The 24,891-nt window shown below is 32.8% G+C and overlaps 3 protein-coding genes across 6 annotated transcripts; 1 reads left to right on the top strand and 2 right to left on the bottom strand.

The window, feature by feature from the left end:
- Positions 1–2,627: 2,627 nt before the first annotated feature.
- UMAMIT36 (nodulin MtN21 /EamA-like transporter family protein) lies at positions 2,628–4,965 on the top strand. The gene is made up of 7 exons (XM_085755023.1): positions 2,628–3,009; positions 3,110–3,172; positions 3,356–3,472; positions 3,603–3,843; positions 3,943–4,101; positions 4,242–4,393; positions 4,542–4,965. Exons 1-7 carry the CDS (start codon positions 2,810–2,812, stop codon positions 4,687–4,689), a joined length of 1,080 nt encoding a protein of 359 aa, XP_085611149.1. The 5' UTR covers positions 2,628–2,809; the 3' UTR covers positions 4,690–4,965.
- A 3,729-nt stretch (positions 4,966–8,694) lies between these two features.
- LOC146941254 (organic solute transporter ostalpha protein (DUF300)) lies at positions 8,695–14,930 on the bottom strand. Of its 4 annotated transcripts, none has more exons than XM_085755020.1 (9): positions 14,840–14,930; positions 12,834–13,338; positions 12,464–12,601; positions 11,372–11,830; positions 10,935–11,122; positions 10,737–10,825; positions 10,241–10,496; positions 9,460–9,708; positions 8,695–9,367 (listed from the first exon to the last, which is right to left on the bottom strand). In XM_085755020.1, exons 4-9 carry the CDS (start codon positions 11,487–11,489, stop codon positions 9,071–9,073), a joined length of 1,197 nt encoding a protein of 398 aa, XP_085611146.1. In that variant the 5' UTR covers positions 11,490–11,830; positions 12,464–12,601; positions 12,834–13,338; positions 14,840–14,930; the 3' UTR covers positions 8,695–9,070. The 4 variants fall into 4 exon arrangements, with proteins under 4 accessions (XP_085611146.1, XP_085611145.1, XP_085611147.1 ...); XM_085755019.1 differs by having other exon boundaries at positions 11,372–11,480; positions 12,545–12,601; XM_085755021.1 differs by having other exon boundaries at positions 11,372–11,457; positions 12,545–12,601.
- Positions 14,931–16,486: 1,556 nt separating this feature from the next.
- On the bottom strand, positions 16,487–24,086 carry VPS45 (vacuolar protein sorting 45). The gene is made up of 13 exons (XM_085755018.1): positions 23,818–24,086; positions 22,528–22,729; positions 22,294–22,373; positions 21,447–21,674; positions 21,026–21,151; positions 20,831–20,911; positions 20,589–20,730; positions 20,273–20,451; positions 19,010–19,165; positions 18,601–18,708; positions 18,133–18,254; positions 17,805–17,936; positions 16,487–17,174 (listed from the first exon to the last, which is right to left on the bottom strand). The coding sequence occupies exons 1-13, from the start codon at positions 23,905–23,907 to the stop codon at positions 17,114–17,116; spliced, it is 1,707 nt and encodes a 568-aa protein (XP_085611144.1). The 5' UTR covers positions 23,908–24,086; the 3' UTR covers positions 16,487–17,113.
- Between the last annotated feature and the right edge of the window lie 805 nt (positions 24,087–24,891).

Here is a 24,891-nt window from a genome sequence, read left to right as displayed (position 1 = left end):
AGAAGTTTGAAGAATAATGTTTTCCCATGATATCGGATTCCACATGGTCGGTGCTTTCTTGCAGTCACCATGTCAGTATGGTCGTATGATAAAGTCCGATCTTATTGGATGGCCCTTGAAAAGAAGATTTAATTTTTATTTTAAAATTTTAAAAATGGTGAGTTTAAATCAGAATCGTTCGTTCTATAAAAAAATATTGTTTTGATCTTGATCAGACAGCCACCTACGCGTGCATGATTGCGGGGATTTGGTGACTGCAACAAATCTCAGTCTGTTTTCCATTGTTAGCCTATGAGTTATTTTGCCTAGATATATTTAGTTGTTAGAGACTACAGATAGAACCATGAATAAAAGTGTAGAAATAGTCTTCTGATAGCTCATATAACTTCTGCAAATACAAATGCAAAAAACTTCAACAGATCACAATTGCGGTTAAAAACCGTAGTTATGTAGGTCATGATTTGCACAAGGGATGCAATGTGAGAATACACTAAACACTGACGAAAATTATCATAAATTGTTCATCATAATCGTCTAGCTTTATGTTTGGTACCTTTTGACTATGTTGGTATTCGCAAGACAACAATTTCAACCATTCTCAAAATGTAGCTCCTATCTTTTTGACCAAATATAAATGAAGCTTATTAGTATATCATAATAAAGTAAACTCCTTATCTGATCTTGACATTGAAAATTGGATATTGTAGGAGAGTGCTTGCTTAGGTGTGTAGATCGTGATAGTTCCACTTACCTGGCTGGGGGTGCGGGGGGGTTGTACCCAAATTATTCTAAAACACTAGTATCAGAATTTGAGTTTAGGTGATTTTGCTTTCACGTACTCACAAACTTTATTCTGGGAGAATGTTGAATATATTGCTTATAAAGTTGGACATTTTCGATGAACTGCTTTCTCAATACATTAACCAACAATTTTGTCAAAAAAAATACATTAACCAACAATATATTTCTGCAAAAAATAATTAACAAGTATTTAATGATAATTCAATGTGATAAATCAAAATGAGAAAATATCGACTGTTAATAGGTTATTTTGAATTTCCTCAAAATGTAAGTTATTTTAATTATGAGTTTAGTAAATAATGAATTGGCTAATAATTACAATTGTTAGCATTTTCCATCTTTTGATATATATTTTCCCAACCTTTCCATGATTCTCCTCCTTTTATTAACAATGTCAAATGCTATTTTATATTATCACCTCTTTTCTAATTCAAGCGAAAGAAACTTGCTAATTTCTTGATTTTTAAAAATCTCTAAGTCGGTGAAGAATGAGTTCAAACTCCCATTGAGGAAGCAAAGATAAGTCTTTATCCACCTTTAAAATGTCAATCATATAGTGATGAGGATATTATGAGTCAAATATACTAATTCTATATATTTATAAACAAATAAATACTAATTCATCTTTCAAAAAAAATATAAAAATAAATACTAATTCTATTCAAGTGAAATTATGTAAATGGTTTGTTTATCTAAAAAAAGGTTATAAGTGCATTCCACTAATCCTAAATATCAGTTAATAGCATGAATCTATATATATGATGAAAAAAAATCAATATATAATGATCATTATTGGAATTGTAATGCTATATACTATAAATACTTATCTTGTTATTCTTTTATTTATTTATTTATTTATTTATTTGTTGACATGAAGGTTTTTCTTATTAGTGGATATGTAATGCAATGTTTTTATTTATTTAAATTCTCAATTTCCCCAATAATCCCAATACTAATACTAATAATCAAAACTTTAGTGCTGGCACATTGTGGATAAGTATGCATACAAAAATTTGTGAGGGACTCCAATACTAGAGACTGAACATTTCTGTTTTCTTTTCTGTCAATCTTAGAATAAAGAAAATAGAATTTAGTCTTCTCCTATGTCTGAAAAACCTTTCAAATAGTGAAGGAACAAAATTAAGCAACAATGTTATGAACTCAATTTGTTAGTTTACTTTCACCATTCTATTGACTCTGTCACATATTAGCCTTCATCCACAGGCCCACCAACTTTGCATGCGCATGAATTCAAATTTCAACCAAACAAAAAAAAACTCAACCAAGTTGAGTTTGATCCATCTCCATCTTATTCTTGACAACTATAGGAAGATTCCAAAAAAAAAAAAAAAAAAAGATTCCAGACAAAACACTAATTTTCTTTAGATTCCAATCTAGTCTTTCTTGTAGTTACACGCAAATGGGTAGGTAATAATTAAATTAGTAACGCCAAAAAAATCCTATAATGGTAGGTAGGGCCACAAATAATGTGTGCCACTAAAACATTTACAAACATACTAAAAAGCTTCAAGTTATTGGTCCTTGATGATTCATTTCTTATTCTAAGGTTAAATCACTACAGTATATACATGTAATAACCAACAAATAAATAGAGAACATGTGCACAAGATCTATACAAAAAACAAAGAGTAAAATGATTAAAAATTTAATGATGTCATGTTTTGGTCAATTGTTTAATTAATTTGGGACACTCGAGTTGCAACTTCTCCAAAGTAGCTTCACAATTCTTTGAAAGGTTACTGACATATGCATGGCCCTCATTTCTTCTCTTCTTTATATAATTTGGAGCACAAACATTGCTTTTCAATACAAAGAGAGAGTCTAGTTGTGTTTTGTGGTTCTTATTCAAGCTCCAACAATTGAGGAGCACCACACCAAGAAATACATAGCTAGCATATACTCAAATTAATTCTCTGTCCATACATATTACAAGGACTATTACATACATAAATTAGAACTTTGTGATAAAAAAAATTAGGAAAATTAAATGGAGTCTAAGATTAATACTTTAGAAGTGATTCCATTTATAATTATGGTGATTATGGAAGGGTGCACAATAGGACTAACTATTTTAGCAAAAACTGCAATAACAAATGGAATGAGTCCATTTGTGTTCATTGTTTATACCAATGCTTTGGCCACTATAATTTTGTTTCCTTCTTCTTTTTTATTAAACCACCAAAACAGGTAGAAATATTTTTTCTTATCCATGTGTTTATGTTGCTAGCTACATGCATGAAGTTGTTTGCATGGATGATTAATTTTAGTTCTAATCTTCTTTTCACAGAAAGGAGAAGCCACTTTTTACTTTCTCTTTGTTTATGAGATTCTTGTTTCTGGGGTTTACAGGGTAAATATTCAATTCTTCTGTCTCACTAAATATAATTTGTTACATTAATCAATAAAGGTGTCATAATATTTTATGTACCAAAATATTTTAAATCTAAATTACCAAGACCCTTTGAATATATTTGAATTAAAATTTAAAGGCTAATTTATGTAACATTTTTGTTGTGATTGATGGATTTTGCAGAATAACTATGACTCAGACACTTTTATTTCTGGGTCTAAGCTATAGTTCTCCAATACTTGTATGTGCCATGAGCCACTTGATCCCAACCTTTGGTTTCCTACTCAATATCACTCACAGGTTCCTCTTCAAAACTTTATATGTGATTGTGTAAAAAAATAAAAAATTATGTCATTTATTTTATATATTTTTCATTTTGTTAGATTAATACATAAATTTGATGGATCAACTTAATTGATATTTTTTTCAGGAAGGTAGAGTTGAATTTAAGTAACACTGGTATCCAAGTCCAAATAATTGGAATGATGGTATCAATAATGGGAGCAATAGTAGCTGAATTTTTCAAAGGGCCACTTATAAGACCCTCTTCTCATAATCTTAAATACACTAAGCAACTTTTTTTCTTCTCATCAACACCTGAATTTTGGGTTTTTGGTGGCATTTTGCTTGCTGCTGCTTCCTTTTCAGTTTCAATTGCCAACTTTATTCAGGTACTGCCCTTTAATTTTCTTATCTTTTCTAAGCACTTTTTCAAATATTGCTTTTGAATCTTTGAGGTGAATAATTCAAGTTTGTTCTGCTATTTTTAGAAAGAAACTGCTAAACAATATCAAGAACCAATGAAGATGGTTTCTTATTATACCTTGCTTGGGACAATTCTTAGTGCAATAGTCTCATGCATATTTGAGAGAGATTTAAATGCTTGGAAGCTAAAGCGTAACATGGAACTCATTCTCATTGTTCTAACCGTAAGTATCAACCTTATATCAAATTAATTCATAGAGATGATCTATATGATATTATAAACTTTTAATTCAATGGTTAATTTTGTAAAACATGACAAAAATATATGCTGATGATAAATATAATAAACATGTGAATATTTTAGGCAATATTTGGGGGTGTGATTCGTCCGAATATTCAAGTTTGGTTGAGCAGAATGAAGGGTCCACTTTATGTACCACAGTTCAAGCCATTTGGTATTGCTTTTGCCACTACTTTTGGAGTTTGCTTCTTTCCTAATAGTCTTCATTATGGAAGGTAATACTTGGATTAATTCTCCTTCATATTTCTCACATATATATGGTTATATTTTTTATAAATAAATTGTGCTTTTTAAAAAATAGTAATTATGCATGTGAAATATTTTGTTCGCTTATTTGTTATATTTCTTAAAATAAATGTGTAGTGTGATAGGAGCAAGTGTAATTGGAATGGGGTATTATACAATATTATATGGAGAATTCAAAGGAGATGAAGATGAGAAAAGTAGTGACGAAAACTCAGATTCTTTGGACAAGAAGATTCCTCTTTTGCAAGAAAATATGCAAGTGTAAATAAATTATAGCTTCAAAGTGGACCTTCAGAAACTTCCACTATTCTCTTGTAAAAATACAATACAAGCTGCATATCATTTCAAACTTTTTTTTCGTGAAAAAATCATTTCAAATAGATTGTGATATAGGTATCTTGATCCTTCGTTGTATATTTTATTTTTTGTTACAAGAGGGTTTGCTGTAAATATTCTTGTTATCATATATTACTGCTGCAACTGTATGTAAATCACGAAACATTCAAAGTAATACGTTGAGAAAAAGGTGTGATTTGAGATCTCTGATTTTTTCTTCTATCATAAAATTTGTAACTTTAAATATTGTTATTATTTTATACTAATACAAATATCTCATTGCCATATTGATATATGCATCCACATATTTATTGTCAAGTTGTTCAAATATCAAATCAAAGTTAAAAAGAACTTATATTATTAGCTAATTAAAGATTTGAAAAAACATGTATCGTAAGGGAGGTTAGGTGATTGAAAAATCAAATCAGCATACTTTTTGCTTCCTTTTGATAGAATTTATAATTCGTATACAATTATAGTCTTATATATAAGATTTTTTTTAGTTCGTTGAATAATTAATATATCTATTTTACAATGTAGATCAGATACATTAATTATTCATAGTTACATTGTTAAAGTGAGTCTTTTTCTAAGATATGGATGAATGAAGTTGAATATTGGTGAAAGTTGTGAGGCTTCCGGTGACATTGATGTTTGCAGTTTACTTTGTGACAACAAGGAAGATTGACTAGCTGTATTTTCTTTTAATATTGATCATCAACAACTTTATTTATAGGTTATTTGTGAGACAAATTCTTTAGAAGTCTTTTCATCTTGTTCTACATCCGAATAACCAACATATTTGTGTGTAGGCTTCTTCGCTGATGAAAATTTTGTATTTAAAGGAACATATTCATAACATTCATTTCCAGCCTTTGCAGTGGCAAAGCCAGAAAAAATGGTTTGGATGGGCCACTAAATTATGAAACTTTTTTTTACAGTACAAATGTTAATTAATTGGAACAATTTTTAGTTGACATACAATATAAAGGAGGTTTGAAACCCCTCATAAATTAGAAGGTATGTAATCCTCCACTAACCAGTTAAGCATAGGCATGACAATAATCACGTATGCCACTTATGAAATCGCCGAAATCTAAACCTGTTGAAAAATTGTTTAAAATCTCACAAAATAGACCTATGATTTTTTATTTTTTTTATTTTTGTGTGGGCCACTACACCACTTTACCGAGAGTGCTCTTCGTTAATTTTTTAATTTTTACAGATGAGTTGTGGCTCACCAAAACCCATAAAGGGCTCCACCTCTGAGCATGTGCTTAGAGAAGGCAACAACTGCGTTGATTTCTGGACAAACCTAGAGTGCTCTTGAAAGCTAGGTGTGACCTTTTAGCATTTAGCATGTTCCTCCACTGAGGTTGGTGTCTATGTTGAGGCTTGATACTTCAAGCTGAGCTTGTTCCTAGTTTTGTTTTTCCATTCTACCATAAAAGATCGATTTCTAGCAGATGGAAATGAAGTTGGTACCCTTTCTATTGTTGTGGGTTAAAAATCTATTCCTCATAGCAAACGGTGATCCACGCATATTGTGTGGTTGCGATGATTATTCATTAATTCTTGTTTATTATTAGATTTTAAGTTTTTTTTTTGACAAAATTAGATTTTCAGTTAATAAACTACTCTGTAGAAAAGAGTTAATAAACTATTTAATTGTCGTATTCGTAAATACAACACTTGTATCGTAACTTTTTCAAGTGCATAAATTAAGGAAACTACAATAAATTGATAGTACAAAAATGCAAATAATAATACATCACACTTTCAAACACGTTGAAATTCATGTATCCCATACACATTTATGATTTATGTACAATCAATATAGCTCAACACATATTTGAATTTTATTTTAACCGATAGAAGTAGTGTTTGAAAAATGTATATTAGAGAGTAACTTGCCAACACAACTCTAGATGATACAATACTTTTCAGAAGAGAAATTAAGGAGCAGTTACATTTTTACCGTAAATTACAAGGAAATATTTGTCGTAAGCATGGAGTTGGTAATATAGAAGGCACATCACACATGTGGCTTTTTTTTAATTACGTTACATGTGGCTTCTACTTCTAATAGTATTAATTGATTGGTGTGCCTGTGCTACTACCGTGATTACTATATAATTTTTTTTTCAAGTAGCTAGTGGTTAGATTCACACACCTAATGTGTGGAGAAGTGGGGAATCTGGGGTTCGAACCCCTGCCCCTGTACAAATTATTCCTGGTAGCTACCAACTGAGCTACACTTACGGGACTACTCTATATAATTAATCGCATGAAATATGAAAAGAGAAAGACGGCATCATAATGTTACTAATGTATCGCAAGTTCACCACCGTTATATATTTGGAAAATGCTATTTCTCTACAAAAATAGCATCAAGAATTTTTCAAAAACTGACAAGTTTTAATTGCATGATTTATTTGTTCACTTCCTATTTTTCAGCCACACCTCCTTGAATTGTGGCAAATAGTGCATTGTGATTGACTGCTCTTTATTCTTAAAGAATTCTTGTTGTTATTTTTCTAAAGATATAACATTGCTCTATATATTTAGATAGTTAACCTCAAATTTTAAAACCATGAGCTGAGATTAGGGTTGGGAATAGGCTAGGCTGGCCTACAGGGGCCTGCGGCCTGGGCTGGTCTGACCTGTTTAGTAGAGAGGCCTAAACTTAGGCTTTTTAAAAAGTCTGTTTAGTTAAATAGGTCAGGTTTAGGCTTCCAAAAAAAGTCTGTTAAACCTGATAGACCGGACTATTAATACCTATCTACTAAAAGATATTTTTTTTTTAGATTAAAATAATTGCATACATTAAAAATAGAAACATATTTTTCTCTCCCTATGAGTCCCGTAATAGGCTTTGTTGTAATAGACTTTTAAATAGGCTTTAATGTTGTTAAAATTTACTTGTAGTGAAATATGCTTTTAAGTAGGCTTTAAGGCCTGCTTAGCCCATTTATTAGGTCAAATGAACTATTTGATAACCTTAATTTAAAGTAGGCCTGGAAGTAGACTTTCAGTCCAGGTCAGTCTTTTAAATAGGTCAGGTCGGGCAAAGAAAAACGACATATGATAGGCCATAGGCCAGACTCAGGCTTGTAAAATTTTTCGTAGGTCAAGCTCAGGCCTATCAAAGTCTGGCCTGGCTTATTCCCACCCCTAGCTGAGATCCATTTAGTCAATGTAGTTTTTTTTTGTGGTGGCCAGGATTTGAACCCCGGACTTTGCATATATTATGCATTGTCCCTACCAACTGAGCTAAGCTCACGAGGACTAGTCAATGTAGTTTGCCATAACAGTTGAAGCATCCAAAGAAGAAGAGTAATTACGTGACTATGTTATCAAGTTTTAGGAGGACATTAAGAGTTGGCATACTAGAATAACAATGCTAGATTGAGAAAGAAAAAGTTACCAACATAATTCATTGTTATTTGAAGTAATTGGATTCAAGTGGTTAATAAATTTCACCCAAAAACGAATAGAACTCGAGTTCGAAACGCAAGAGAGCGTGACAGTATTCCCAAAGTCAAAACTTACCAAAAATTTCACACTAACCTCTAAGTTCAACTCCTTTGCACTAAAACAAAATGTCAAGAAAAGTGCATTCTCAAAGTCAAAACTCGCCAAAAATTTCACACACTTGGATGATATAGTATTGAATATGCATGGAATCTCCCGGGTTATTCAAAATGGTCTCAGAACCAAATTCTGAAAAGATTAATCTTGAATTATAATTGGAAATTTACGAGAATTTTATTTGGTGGACATGAGGGTACATTAGGGAAATTTTACGCAGATCAGTATTATTAACGTTGGAACTTTTTAAGACAAGTCAAATTCTTTTTTGCTATGTTTGCTACAGAATTCAAAAACATCCTCCCTTGGCTATTAACACTCCCATCTACAGGGTTGATACCTCTTTTTTGGTCCGAATCATGTATATTTTTATTTGCTTGAATCATGTATATTGTTATTTGCTTGAATACTCTCAATAGAATAACAGGGTTGATACCTCTTTTTTGGTCTGAAAAATGTATTGTTTTCTTCTCAATTCATTCAATATTTCAAGGGTTGGGTAGACAACAAAATCAGTCTCACCCTTGCATAACCGTGGGAATTTTTATCAGCCCTGTACATGACAAGATATCTTCCATTATATTTACACGTCTTCAAAGGCTCGCCGGATTGTCAGTCCCCCTACATGCTCTATTTTGAATTTTCTACCCTACCAAAATCTATTAGAATTTTTCTCTGTGCAAAACTATAGGTTGTTGAAGTGATAGAATATTTAAACACTATCTTCTCATCCTGGAGGTTGATGCCTTGGAATGGGTATGTCTCTTTCCATCGGACAAACCACTATCACTGACACTTCCTTCAACAAGTTTGTCGTGAACATCAGAAAATTCTGTTCTCCATGATTCCAGGGGAACGAGGTAACTGTCATCCTTGACCTTAGTGTTTCTCTTCCTCTCTTCATCATGGCGTTTTACATTTTCTGATATCTGATGGAAGGTTTTGTTTATCTTTGCAATGCCCCTTTCAACAGGTTCTACTACATGTGAAACTGTGAATTTCATGTCATCAACAATCTGAAGACAGCAAGCAAATAACAGCGCATATGAGTTTGACATAAAGATGCAAGAAAAAATTAAAAGGTTTGAAGCTGAGTGCCATATCTTACAATTTCACCACTTCCAAGAACCACATCACGAACATTATGCGTGAACTTCATAGGCTTCTTTTCTTTCTCCTCATGGTGACCCAGCCGCGTTCTAATTGAGCGCTCACAGTCTCGAACCTCTGCGGGATCAGGAGGTGTTCCTAGTGATGCATAGTCAGCCATCACTGCTGCATTGCGGACACACCTTTCTCCTCTTTTGTAAGGTACTGCAGGGAAGACATAAAGGTGCACAACAGCAGCAACGCCCATCTGTAAACAACGTTAAGATGGGGAATCATTTTAAAAACACCAACCCAGAACTTCATAATTGATTGAAAGCTTTTTCCAAGTCAACAACACACAGAAATTCCAGTTTAAACAGGCATCACAAAACATTTAACAGAGGAGAAAAAACCAACGTAAGATGCTAAACATAAAACAGATGACTCTGCATAGCTTATTACTAAAATGTGAGTCCCTGTCCCTGTTCTAAAGCATAGCTGGCATTTATCTTTTGCAAATGTTCAAAATAGAGTAAAGAATGATCATCTCATGTAACCAAGCGTATTTGTCCCTCTCTCTCAACCTCACAGTCTCTCGACCTTACATGCAGAATATATATATTACAACTCCATAATAATGCAGTATTAATAAATGACAGACAAAATTATCAAAAACTTTTGATGCATAAATCAGTTTATTGTGTAATTTCAACTGTTTAAGGAAACATAGGTTTTGAACTATTGGCCTGCATTAGTTATATATTAACAAAAAGTGAAATATGTTAACACAAATAACACACCTCTATACAGATGATATAATCTTGTATACGTGTTCTCAGCTCTTGAGCAAGTGCCCCTTTAAATGCTCCCATAGAAAAAAGAAATGCGACAGCCACTCCTTGCCACCATGTTAGAAAGACTATTGATTTAAATGTTAAGAATTTGGCTAATGGTTTGATTGGCTCCAGTTTATCTTTAATGACAGAATAGAATTGTACGAGGCAATACAGGGCCCAAGTCTGACTAAAATTAAGAATACTTGCCAAGTAGGGATACCTGCAAGCACAAAAGAGAATCAGGCAGCATTAAGAGTTATGAGAAATCTAGATATGGAAATAGAGAAGTAATAATATATGTAGTGATATCAATTGGTACTCCGAATAAAGAGTAAAATTTGATCTGAGTTCAAGAACGATTTTTGTTGTTAAGAATTAAGATCACATATTTAGTATCATTGCCATTGGTTTTCATTATAAACATGCTCATAATTGAAGGCATTGGCCAATAGAATCTTACCCATATCTCCATTCAAACTTCCCCTCTCCATAAACCCCAAAAGACTGGAGGATCATTGCCAGCAATGCACAGATCATTTTCAGTATCATCTGAAAATGTAGGTGTTTTAGTAAAAAATAAGAAAAAACACAGATTCCACTTTCTCGAAAAGAGAGAGCAGGGAAACAAAAGCACAAGTCACCAAAATACATCACATACATATTGTACAATGCCAATTTTCACAGCTTGATAGAAGTCAGGGCCAAGATGCCAATCTCTTAAGAAGCAATTTAAAGGAAATGGATGTTCAACAACTCCATATGCATATGCTTCTTTCAGTAGAGGAGTGCCGGAGTCTGCTGTTAGGCTCATACCTTCCATAAACTGAATTGTTTTGTCCTCACCACCTAAAATCAACCATAAACAAATTTGTACATAGAGCGTGACCAATCCAACATGATTTAAATTTCAGAAGATGTATGAAATCTTTAAGCCATGTTTAATAACATTCAAGCCTCACAGTTTACACACTCAAGCCTCGCAGATAATCTCTTCAAATATCCGAATCCTTACACTTTCCGCATGTGGCAAAAATTATATGTGAATAATAACTACAACTAGTGATATTATAAAGATATGCAATCCATTTGACATACCTAAGCAAGCTATCAGGTATCTTTCAAAGCAGTATAATGCAAAAGCCTCATAGCAGTCCCGGATAACTTCACAGTTAAATGCCGCACTGGAATCCAATAGTGACAAAAACTGCATCATATAGACATCAGAACATAACAATATACTATTAAAACTATATTATATACACCGAAGGCACACTGATACTAATGTTAGTTGCAAGTCACAACATACAGATGGTCCTTTCAGGAAAATATAACCCAATCTTTTCTCAATATAAGTTAAACAAAATTAAAATATGTATTTCAAATCAAAAGAAGGCTGTTTTCCTTGTCAGTATCAATTATCAATAAGATATCTTAAAGATGACTATTAGATAATGGAAAACTTTCAAACCAACTAACCCAACATAAATATGCATGTGAAAAGAGGAGCGTTTTAGTCTGACTGTGGAAGACACTCGCATAACAATTCATTAGAACCTGTGAAGCCCGGATACTTCAAAATGGATGACGTATCGTATCCCATGCGTATCTTGCACCGATACCTGCCTGATACTTCCCGATACGTATCGGGAGAGTATCCAAAGATTAAATTTTATTTTTAAAAAAAATAATTATCCGATACTTCCCGATACGTATCGAGAGTATCCGATAATTATCCTACACCGATACCTGCCCCGATATTTCCCAATTAATGTTAACTAATATAACTTAACTCTTACTGATGTGTTCTTTTTTGAATATAGTGCTGCTTTTTTGGATTGATATAATATAGCACTAACAATGTTCCTTCTGGATATACTATAGCACTGATGGTGCTCGTTTTGGGATATATTGTGTATGTAATGGACTAATCATCACTCTCTTAATCGTCAATATTATTTATATTTATGTTGATGTTCTACGAGCCTATGATTGGTTTCTTTTGATTGTTAAAATATTTGCATGTTAAAAAAATGGTTATAATTATACTGTACATTTAATTATATAATTTTTTTTATTAACGTATCTCAGCCGTATTGTATCTTGATTTTTGAAATTTTTCCGTATCTGCGTATCGGTGCAGTATCGTATCTGTATCGTATCTCGTATCCGGGCTTCACAGATTAGAACTAATAGACCCAAAAGTAAAAATGTTGTTATGATATATAATGAGAAGAGAGAGTATTTAGCCATTTGCTTGGCATCTCTTACCGATTCCAATGCATAGACAGGAACCATTAAAATGAGACCAATCAAAAACTTCTGCTCCTGATTAAAGAAAAATATAAAGTATTAACTTCTGCTCTTAAAAATTAGAAAGCATTATGAAATGAAAGAAAAGCGTAATACAGGCAGCATATAGTCAAATCCCTCAAAGGATACAACTATAGTAAGCACTGAGAGAGCAAAGGTAAACATTGTATAAATAGTAAATCTATTGGTGCAGGAGGAAAAATAAGTAGGACTCAAAAGTCAAAAGTAAAGGAACGCGTGTACCAACCTCAGGCTGGTTATAGGCAGCTAAATGCTCGAAAATTAGGTACATGGAGAGGACAAGGGCAACAAGCACAAATATACTTGCACTGAAGACTGTCCAGCTAACAGTTCCTGTAGACTCCACGCCTACGTTGTGGAGCCACATATTCCCTGATCTGCTAGTGGACTCAACAACCGTAAAAAGAAATATGGAAGAACATAGAATATCTATCAGACCCATTCACCGGAAAATTAGAATTGGTTGTAAAAAATAGTATTCCCTTGATTTTGATCAACTCTATGCCTTACTATATTCCAGACAGTGTTAAGGGTCTCCACTCCCACAAAACCTTCTATTTCGTTTGATTTTCCCTCTCTGTATGGAAAGTGGAAACTGGGACCTTTTAAGATATAGTATATTACACAAGAAAGCTTCCCTTTTGATGCACTATCAAATTTAACACAGCACGCAGAACTAACAGTCCATCAAAAGCAGCCAAAGATGTTTCCTTTTGACGTATGTAGAAAACCTGAATTGAAATAGGACATCTATCATGCATTAACAATTGAATTACCTAAGAAATAGTGTTTACTGTTTACCTATTAAAAAATACACATTCCGTGTTCGAAGCAATTACAGGTGGTTGAACTAGTAAGCATGTCCAAGATAATATAAAATTTATTTAATAATAGACATTAAAGACATAAAATACAAAAAAAAAAAAAAAAAAAAAAAAAGCTCCAATATTGTCATTTGGACCAGAAAATCCAAAATTTAAAGCATCATTCAATCTCTACATGTCAAGATATCAACAACTTAAACTATACAGAGTTCCATAGTTTGATACAGGGAAGGGATATAGAAAAGGCAAATCATCAGAGAACTAAGAGCTGGTGTTCCATTTTTTATCATGTACTTGTTGTCACAAAACAGTTCACGAACTTCCAATTCCATACAACATCAACGACAACAACAGCCAAGTCTTATCCCACTAATTAGGGTCGGCTACATGGATCAAATTACACCATAATGTTCAATCATAAACCATATTTTGGTCCAACTCATTAATCTTCAAGTCTTTCCTAAACCGTTCACAAACTTCCATACAACTATTTTTTTATTAACTACAGTATCATTATCATATACTCTCCTAACTACTTGCTTATTGCAATTGTATAAATTACCATTACCTACACATATGTGATAATAGAGCACGCATAGGTACACCGAGACAAAACAATCATATAAATCTCATATTGAAAGTTGATCTAAAGTCTAAACAATAAATTGACCACATAACTCTCATTCCAATTGATCATAAAGAAGGGAAGCCTGCGAGAAACAAAATTACAAACTCTTTCCATTCATAAAATTACTCAGTGCCAGAGTTGGTAATACTATCATAAATTACCCGCAAATCCAAGATGGTTATATAATAATCATATTAATTATCATATCTTATTCCATTGAAATATTTCTGCTATGCTATGAAGCAAAGATACAGTCTAGTCAACGATTCTTTTCTTTCTAGGTACGAGACATTAGAAGCAGAAACAGTCCAAGGGGTATTCAAAATACATACAACCAGCCAATGTCGAAAAGAAACGGATAAACAACAGTGCATTCAATAACTTAACAAAACTATCACACAGCTATGATCAAAAGAGGTGATCAGGAACATATACTTCAGCAAAGCAAGGTAAACTCAAATCAATTATAATGAATTCAAAAACTATCACGTAGAAATATTTAACCCTTTTCACATTCCATAAACAAAATACTATTTATCGGTAACAAAAAATTCATTCAACAATCAATCATCGATTTTCAATACAAATAATATGAATAAAATATAAAAATTGGTTCATTAGGAAATCGAAAATGCGCCAAAACCCTAGACCTGGGGTATATGCAAACGGGGAAAGGAAAAAAGCCATGCGGCGAAACAAAAATCGGTGCGATAGGAAGAATAGAACGATGGGAATGCATCGCATAAAGCATTGGAGGTAAAATTAGGGTAGAGTTCGAACCTGTGTTGAACGTGTTTGATTTTCCCGAGAAAATCGATTATGGATATTTTCCGGGAGAATAGAACGCAAAAGGAAGAACCAGCGGAAAATTATTATTTAATCATTAATTAATTAACTAAAAGAAAGAGAAAAACGGAATTTTGCTTCGGCAGTTGGAAAACACAAATCTCAAATAATAAAAAACTAATACGATGCGGACACGTGGATGTAGTGGTAAGAGATAGAATCAGAGCCGTCCATAATATGTCGGTTTTTTCTATTTGGGGTTTTGTGTGCGGGTTGTGATTTCAAAGCTTGAAAAATTGGGAAAGTTTGAGTTTACACGTGCGTGTGCACATGGCAAAGGAAGAAGAGGGTTAAATTTTTGGATTGAAGGTCTCTACCAAACATTCAGAGCTAGAGTATATTGTTTGGTAGTACAAATATTTTTGTTTGGTACATGTCATTATAAAATACTATTGCTTTTTGAATTTAATTTAATGAATGCACAACGACTTCTCATTTTTGTCAATGGTCATTTTAATTAGGGAGTTTCTATGATGTCCTCTTAAAAAAAATTGGATTTAAATCCGTCTTTTTAAAAAAAATATACACTTAAATTCACTTAAAAACGATTTTTTTTTGTGTAAACCGAGTCATCTCATCTAAGCTACTTGCTTAGTTAAAAAAAACAATTTTTTTTCAAAAGAATTGTTCCAAAAAACTAAGAATGGATTAAAATAATACTAACTACATTTTTTATTAAAATCACTTCAAATTTATTTTTAATATTTAATAAATAAAATCTTAGGAAACTTTCCTACCACCAAAAAAATTATATTTAAAGTGTCCTCGTGAGCAGTTGATATGGACAATGCATAATATATGCAAGGTCCGGGGTTCAAACCCCGGCCACCACAAAAAAAAATGATATTTAAAATGTTAAATACAAATTTCAATCAAGGATTTTAATATCACCTAAAAAAAATCAATGTTTTTAATTTATATATGATTTTTATTATTTACTCCCTCCGTTTTAAAATGAGTGTCACTTTAGTCAATTGCACACATATTAAGGAATGGAATTAAATAATCATTAAACATAACACTTTTACTAAACTGCCCTTACTTTATAAGAAAAAGACAAACTTAAAGTTGCATTGAAAATTGTGTGAGAGAAAAGTTGGAGTATTTATTGAGGGTAAAGTTGAAAGAAAAAAATTAAAGTTGTATTGGAATTGTAAAGTGACTTTCATTTTGAAACAATTTTTTTTTTGCTAAAGTGACACCCATTTTGAAACGGATGGAGTATTTAACTTTAATTTGCACAATAAACTCAATAAAAAAATTTGTCAAAAAAAAAAAACTCAATAAAAAATGTTAAAAATGATTTTATGAGCAAACAAAAAGGTAATTAGTGTCATTTTATTTCAATCTTAGGGTTCCCAAGCACTTTTAGTAACCTAAGGTTCCCCTTTTTAATCTAACCCTTTTAATTTCAAGAATTAAGTTTTAATGTTTAAGTTATATTTTATAATTTCTAATTAGTTTAATTTATATTTTATATTGTTCGATAAATTTTAATGGTTTAATGATGTGGAAAATAGAGTTTAAAAAAATTGACACATAATCAATTTAACTGTCCTTAAAAAAAAAATAACACCCAAATTTATTCGGTGAAGACAACGAGTGAAATGACACTAAACAACAGTTATCATCTTTACAAGACAATCCCAGGCAGCACATAATGCCATGCCATCAACGTTGCAACTGTGCATTACATAAAATGACATCAATCAAATTTCAGACACCCAATCTGAACTTGAAAATTATGAAGCAGTGAATCTACAAATGGAATGTCTTTTAGTATACAAAAGAATGGGGCATTTTATACAAAATTGTTCTTTCATCAGCCAGTGTCAATAAAACCTGATACTAGATTAGCCAAAAGATGATGGAAGACTTGGCAAATCCAAAGGTTTCTTTCATTGTACCTATATGCTTTGTGTGCACTATTTTCCCGAGAAAAAAAAAGAGGGACGAGCCATGGGTGGCTTGCTCTTGAATCGCACTCAATTGCAAGGAGCCGATTAGCACCTAAATTGATCAATGGTTGGTGATTGTCTTCTAGATCAACAATGGATTGAATACTGAGTCTATATCCAACATCGAACTCCTTTAGCAGTTTTTTCTTTATACATATGCATAGGCCCAAAACTAAAATTCCCAGCCTGAAGCTGTCGTAAAAACTATATCTATATCGTCCACATGATGCAAAATATGCCAGGATATACTTCAAACAACAGAGGTGCTAGAACGAGCTACCCTCTGAGCTTCTTCCAAGTCCCTGAAAAACCTGCAAGTTCAAAAAGTAAACCTCTGTTCTAAGAATCCAAAATGCTACCTGTGCAAAGCAAATGTTGGATGTTTTTGCTGCTAAACTAATCAACCCAGGACCAATCAATAAAAACACGCGTAACAAAATCTTTCAATCTGCAAGGAACATCGAAGACCTACCCAATAAACTTTATCGCCCAAACCATGACAATGACTAACTTCATACAACATTCAAAATAACTAAGAACTTATTTGGGTTGAAAAACGGTTGTTTTTATTTTATGATTTTTCAAAAAATTTAAAAAGGTCGCAGTTTTCATTTGTTTACTGTTTTTGAAGTTTGTAAAAGAAATGGTGAAAACAACAAAATGCCATGCCATTTTACCATTTCTTGTATAAGTATTTGGAAATATGAAAAAGTGCAAATGATGTGACATTTTTGGAATTAGCAGTAAAATTGTAAATAAAATCAGAAAAAGTCTCTAGTAAGCCCATACCATGACTAAAATTTTTGTCAATAGCCTGGAACTATCAATTTCCAAAAATAAAAATCATTATTGCTAGCATGCCAAAGTGAAAGTACAGTTTGAAAGGAAAAATGAACATTTTCACTAATCCAATCTAAATTATCTTTATGAGTTAATCATACCTTTTCGAATTAAGAACAGAAGAGCCACCAAGTATAAACCGAACGCCTGTATTACTGGCATTTTGTAGAGCAACAGACCGTGACTCTTCATATGTTGTCCCGCCAACAATGAAGATAATTACGTCCTGGGGCCTGGTTTTTATACAGTCACCAGTTTCACAACTCAGATTATTCCACAGTTCTATGATAATAATAAACATGGAGAAACAGGCAACAATGTAGTGGCATCACAAATTTGGATATAAATCATTGGTTTATAAAACCACGAGACCTCTAGAAGTTCACAAATATAATTACAATGAAGAGTTTATATTTCATAGCAACAAACCTTCCTTGTTGAAAGTGATTCCCAACAAATGGGTAGTCTACATCTCTCAACCGTCCTTTGACAATGCTTTCCATGATTTGGAACAGAAGCGGCTGGTGCTGGGTGTAAACATTCTCAACACCCTGCAGCAAAACTCAAATCAAGTATTTTGAGATTCAAGACTCACATCATCAAGCATATGACGCTACAGTGGTCATAATAAATAATTCGATGATTGAATATGGTTTTGGTCCCTGTAAAGTTAGACAATATTGATTCCAGTCCCTATACAGTTTTTATACCTTTGTAGTCCCTAAAAATACAAAAACTTTGCACTTTTAGTCCCATGTAAGGGTCCAGTGAGGGACTAAAAACATACTATTTTTCTTAAATATAGAGACAAAAAACGATTTTTATTTTTTTTATACAGATCAAATCAAATTTTACCAATATTATAAAGATAAAAAGCATATTTAATTTAATGCAGACCTTCAGTCCACGAGCCATGTTACGCGCAATGTTCATTAGATCTCGATTTCCATAAAGATCACCAGTTCTCTTGTCAACACCAGCCTGCTTCAAAAGAAACTGGACAAGCTGTTGTGCAACAATGAAGATATCAATATCAGAAATTTTCTCGTGTAGCCATATCAAAAGCAGCAAAATCATCCATCTAAATGCTGTTCTTAAATTAATCAATTTCATTGAATCCAAATTTCTACTTTATAACCTAAATCCGAAGATATGACAAGACAACACAACCCAAAATAATTTCACCCCCACTACTATTTATCTAAGGTTTAAAATTGGATAACATCCATTAAGGATTAAGAGACGTTCAGGAATTCATGCGTAAGAATATATGGATTTAAGAAGAAAGACAACAGTTTAAATTTACCCCAGGTTTGTATTTGGCAGATCTGGAAGCAAGTTTGTTGAAAAGCTGCATTAATTGAACAGGGCTCTCCTTCTCATATCGTAAAGCATATAGCATAACCAAACGTAGTCTGTCCATATCTGATATGCTTTCATTGTTTAGTAGATTAGTCACCGCCTGTGAATGAGTACATAGAGACCAAAGTTATCACTTATCACTCAATCTTATGTTAACTTCATTATTTTAAAACTGTTACTACCAGTACATATAACAACAATTAACAGGGAAAAATAGAGTTGCATTTTTCCATGTCGGTTGGATAAAAATAAGACTGCTTCACATAACAAATAATTTGTTGTGTTAAACATGGATTGATAGTTGAGTGAAACTAATAACAGATATTATTCAGGGATTTGTTTACTCTTATACTTTGTTGCGGTTCCTTGTCCTTAACTCATATATTGTTGGAAATTCAGTGAGTAAAAAGCCCCGCATCAAAAAGAAAGAACTAAGTGAGAACAGAGTAGCTACAATAACTCATCTAATCAAAATATTAATTTCCTAGGGAACAATGTAGAGTTTCCGAAGACAGATAACAGATTAACTACAATAAGGATGGCATATCCTTTCGAACAAATATCAGCACTGAGATGAAAAAAGTACTCTAGATTAGCTTTCTATTTTCCTAGAACCACCCCAATAAATGCTGCTACAGCAAGTACCATGTGCAGAGCAGGCGAAAAATAAGTTACAAAAAATATTGCAAAGCTTAAAAGGATTCTACATTTTTTTTCTGTTCCTTCAAATGCTTTTTACTGGTGGGGTAATAATTTAGATATAATCATGTAAACTTCAGAAATTAGACGGTATGCAATATACATAGTGACATTACTGACATTGGTACTAGTAAATAACTGGTATGTTTCTTACTCCCTCCGTTTCAAAATGAGTGTCGTTTTAGGTGTTTACACACATATTAAGAAATGCAATGATTAAGAGAAAGAGAATGATTATTTTACCAAATTATCCTTATTAACTATTGGTTAGTTTTAAAAGTAATACTTTGGAAGTAGTGTGCAAAGTATTAATTGGAGGGTACAATTGAAAAGAAAAAGTTATTATTGCATTGGAAACTGAAAGCGACACTCATTTTGAAACAAATTTTTTTGGCTAAAGCGACACTCATTTTGAAACGGAGGGAGTAGTTTATTTGATGGTCGTAAAAAAACTTAACTTTTGAGAACAGCCAAAGGAGAATTTCAAATATTTAAGACTAATATATACCTCAAAAGCAGCTCCTTGCCCTCCATTGCAAGCCAACTCTTGTTCTGTTTGTGAAACTAACATAAGTTTTCGCTCTTCAACTATCTTGCTCATTTCTGTTACCAAAGTCACATGTTTTGTCACATTCCCATGCATTTTTCTGTACTCAGGGTAGTTGTCAACAAATTTGGCCATGTCCTCTGCCAAGAGTTAGATCATGAAATCGGCAAGTGTTAATAACATGTATTATCATGTACAAGTAAGTTTTAAAGTTCATAACTGTAACAGCTGAAAGGATTTAAGTACTCTGAAATGTGAGAGAATAAAAAGTACAAACCTACTGTTTGGATGTTCTGATTACTCTTTGCCACTTGTTGAAATTCATCAACCAGTCGTTTGATATTCATACCAATATCTCCGAAATTCTCATACATGTTAGCTTTGAAAAAGGAATCTTGTTCCGATGACAGAACAACCTCCTGCGATAAGAATTAGTAAAAAAATTACTTTTCAATGAGCACAAAAACAAGACTGCGATATGCTTCTGACATATTACCCAGTGCAAGAAATGTATCCAACCTCCTGATCCTTTGGAAATTTACCAATGGATTTGACGTCCACTTTGTTGTCTTGGATTCCTATCAATTCATGAACCATAGCCTGTACAATATAACACCACAAATGAGCATTACCTATATGCATAATTTTTTTTATGAAATCACTCAGCTGTAAGCTTGTTAGTAAGCACTAAACTTGTTTTAATTTCACTGATACCTGATAGGTCCATTGATTTAGCAATGGGGTTACAGGATCATCCCTCCTGTCAATCACCAACAACAAAGGAGAAACTTCCATTCGTCTAAAATCGAAAAGACCACTTTCCTCTTGGTACATCAGTTTCTGTTTCATGCACAATAAAGTAAATTAGTTTCACAATGTATGCCAGCACAATCATTAATGATATAAGATGGCATGTTGTGGTGCACAAATTGCCAGCCAAATAACAAATAGATTGGATTCAAGTATGCATATACTCAGAGATACTCCCAATGCATTATGCAATTCAGAACCATAGAAATGATCGAAGTATAAAAGCTTAAACTTGTAGAAACCATCGACCAAGTAGCTAAAATGCAACATCAATTATTTAAAATAAACCACAAAATACAAGTTAGACAAGGTGGCATGAACTCACAGATGCTTCATGTGCTATTCTTTTTGCAATGTCGGATGTTCTTTGATATCTAATAACTGGTCTCCGTTTTAATGTCAAAAAAACAGCAGCAAGACCTTCAACAACCCTATCACTGAAACGCTGCAATGCTGAAGGATCTACGACAGCTGGGAGCATATAAATGTAGTTTGAAGGCATGTGGAAAGTGAAATGATAAGGATCAATAGCAACAAAGTCTGCATAGTACTCCTGGATGATCAGGGCAACAAATGTATCAGAATTAAATTTTGCAACACAAAACCCATCATTTGAGATTGCAACACAAAGGGTAGAGGGTCCAAAGCTTCAAGCTCAACAGTGCGAAAAGTCATTTATCAGATAAAGAACCGGACAGTAAATAGAAAAGGTCACAATTATGTGGAATTAGAATACCCTTCTATCCGGAACATGTTTCATGAGAATTTCTAATATTATTTTGATACTATACACTGGTTTTTATTATCTGTCACTTTAGAATATCGAGAAAGCATCAATTACGTTTTTCCTATAATACCCTTATTTATTTACATCTCCACTATATTAATAATAATAAGTCATTCCACCAAACTCCTACTACAATACGGACAATGTAGTCAAAGGATATTATTTTACAATAGAAACGAATGCAATCAATGATTTTCATAAAATGTGCACATCACCTTAATTAAATGACAAAAATAATGAGACGGAATATATAAGGGTTGGAAAAGCATCTACTATCACAAAATTAGTGAGAAATTTAAATATCATAAAATGATTATATCAAAATTCACAAGTCCATACAGACTACAAACTTTAAAATTAGAGTGTGCACCCCATGAGCAGTTACCTGAACTTGCTGGACAACTTCCTGTTCATCCGAATCGGCAAGTAAGTGAATATGATGGTCCTTCAATATGTTGGAGAAAACTGTAATTTCAGAATGGATTAAAGAGAGTCTTCAAATGAATCGATGACAATCACTATTAACTTAGAGAACTTAGAGAAATTACAAACTCAATTCATAAGGAAGAATTGTACTATATCTTATCTAAGAGTCAATCAAAACAATTAAAGAACCTACATAGGTGATATTCTCCGAATCTAGGACTAGCCAGCTGACGACGCATATACTGGATATTCTCTGATGTAGGTCGAAGGAAGTAAATTGCCTTGAGATGTGACATTGGTTCGCTTGACTTGGAAATTGAATCAACCAACTCTACTAAAAATACTTCTTTCTGAAGAAGCTCTGATTGTGAATACACAACACTCACAATACTTACCTGCGAAAATTCGAGGGAAAAAAATGCATTTCCTTATCAACAACAGCCAAAAATCAAATAATCCAGGTACCACCAAGTTACAATGGTATCTTGCCAATATAACCCACAGGTAATAGCTTCACAAGCACATATCAACATTATAACTTAATAATTGATTGAGCCATTATAACTAGCAATATTTAGAAGCCTCATAATATTTTGGCCTCTTCAAAAAAAAAAAAAGGAGCCTCAAAATATTTTCCCTAATCCTTTGAAACATAAATGAAAAAAAAAAAAAATATTTTACAGAGTCTCGCCATACTGTACAGTAGTTTAAAACCTGCAACCTCTTGCCATCCATTGTCGAAAGAAAACAATGTAACATCAGACGCAATGAAGTTCCGTAAGAAATTAACGAAGGCAGTGATGTATTTTCATCTTTCAGAAAACATTCAAACCTACTCACAATGATAATTTACTAATGACCCAATAACAACAACCAAATCTTATCCCACTAAGTAGAGTCTGCTGCAAGGATCAAACAACACCATGATGTTGTATCCAACTCATTAATATCTAGATCTTTCTTAATAGTTACTCTTATAGTTTTTCTAGGACTTCCTTTGTCTCTAGTGATTTGACTACACTATAAAATCTACATGTCTTCTCCCAACATGCACAAAGTACCTAAACTCTCTCTAATGTTGTCATTTATAATCCTATCACATCAATGCAACATCCTCATCTCCGCTACACTTAATTTATTTTCGTGTTGGTTCTTTACAAGTTACAACCCAACACTCTGTCTCATACAACATCGCCGGTCTTTCAGCTTGAGCGTTACTTTCATATCACATAAAACACCCAAGGTCATCCCCCATTTCAACCACCAGCTTGAATTTGATGTTTAAACTATGTAACTTGTGGTATTGATAATGACATTAGACACAATAAAATTCCGTGTTTTCATCTTTGAGAAAAACATTCAAACCCACCCCCAATTACAATTTACTCGTGATCCAAAAGAATCATAATTCAAACTAGCATAAGTGAGAGTTGATTGTGAATGAAAAATTGATAGGATTTGATAGCATTGTGGAAGATCGTACCGTTTGAGAATCGAGGATGAGAACCTTCATGCCAGATATGTCTTGTAAGATGCGATTTATGTAATCACGCGCAGATGATGTCAGCGCCATCTTGTGAATCGATGAGGAACTTCAATTGCAGCGCGTTCAAGTCGAGAAGAAGAAGAAGAAGAAGGTTTCAGAGTTGAGGAAATTTACTCGCTTGTTCAGATCCACCACCAGCGACCGAGGACGACGAACGAGACCTTAACGCACCGTTTTACACTTCTTTGCTTCTTTTCTTTTTCCTTATTTTTTTAGTTACATTAATTTACTCGTTAATATCAATACTTTTTTAAATTAAATATTAATTTACACTCATGAATTGATACGTAAATATTAAATGTATGGAAATATGTCTCGAACTTAGTTTAGTTGTTTGGGACAATGTAAGGTCCGTGATTGAATATAGTTCTATAATTTAAAAATGTGTGGAAATATGTCTCGAACTTAGTTTAGTTTTTTTTGACAATGTATGTAAGGTTTGTGGTTGAATATAGTTCTATAATTTAAAAATGTGTGGAAATATCATGGTTTTATAATTTATCATGGTTTTATAATTTTAAAAAAAAATCACCATTTTGGTAAGGTTTAGTATAGTAAATTAGTAATATAGTTCTATAATAAAAGTGTTAAAAGTTTTTTTTTTAAAGGAAGAGGGTTGTCTCATCTGATAGATAGTATGGTATTTTGTGTTGATTTGTCCCGTTTCAATCGTGAAGTGAAATCTTAGGAATAAACATCATTGATAGAAGAAACAAAATATATTGAAGAATGATTATGAACGGTGAAGAATGAATCTTACCAAATCAAGGAAGATGGCTCAATGGAGATACCCTATGACAAGATTTGACCTTTGAAATTGTCATGGTTACTCGATATTTAAGGTATAAAATGAAGAATCTTGAAGATTAGAGAAAAAAAAGGTCTAAATGCAAACGTTTGTGTAAATGTATTGCAAAATTGAAAACATGTGCTAAAATCCTTGAAATACTGCTTGGATATGAACTATATTGCATAGTCGAGCAACTTGTGACACCAACATGCAATGTAGAA

Source organism: Medicago sativa, chromosome 3 (genome assembly GCF_051527215.1).
Source record: "Medicago sativa cultivar Bolivia chromosome 3, Bolivia_mono, whole genome shotgun sequence".
Taxonomy (NCBI): Eukaryota; Viridiplantae; Streptophyta; class Magnoliopsida; order Fabales; family Fabaceae; genus Medicago; species Medicago sativa.
Note: the sequence above shows the minus strand (reverse complement) of the source record. Positions and strands in the feature narration are given on the sequence as shown.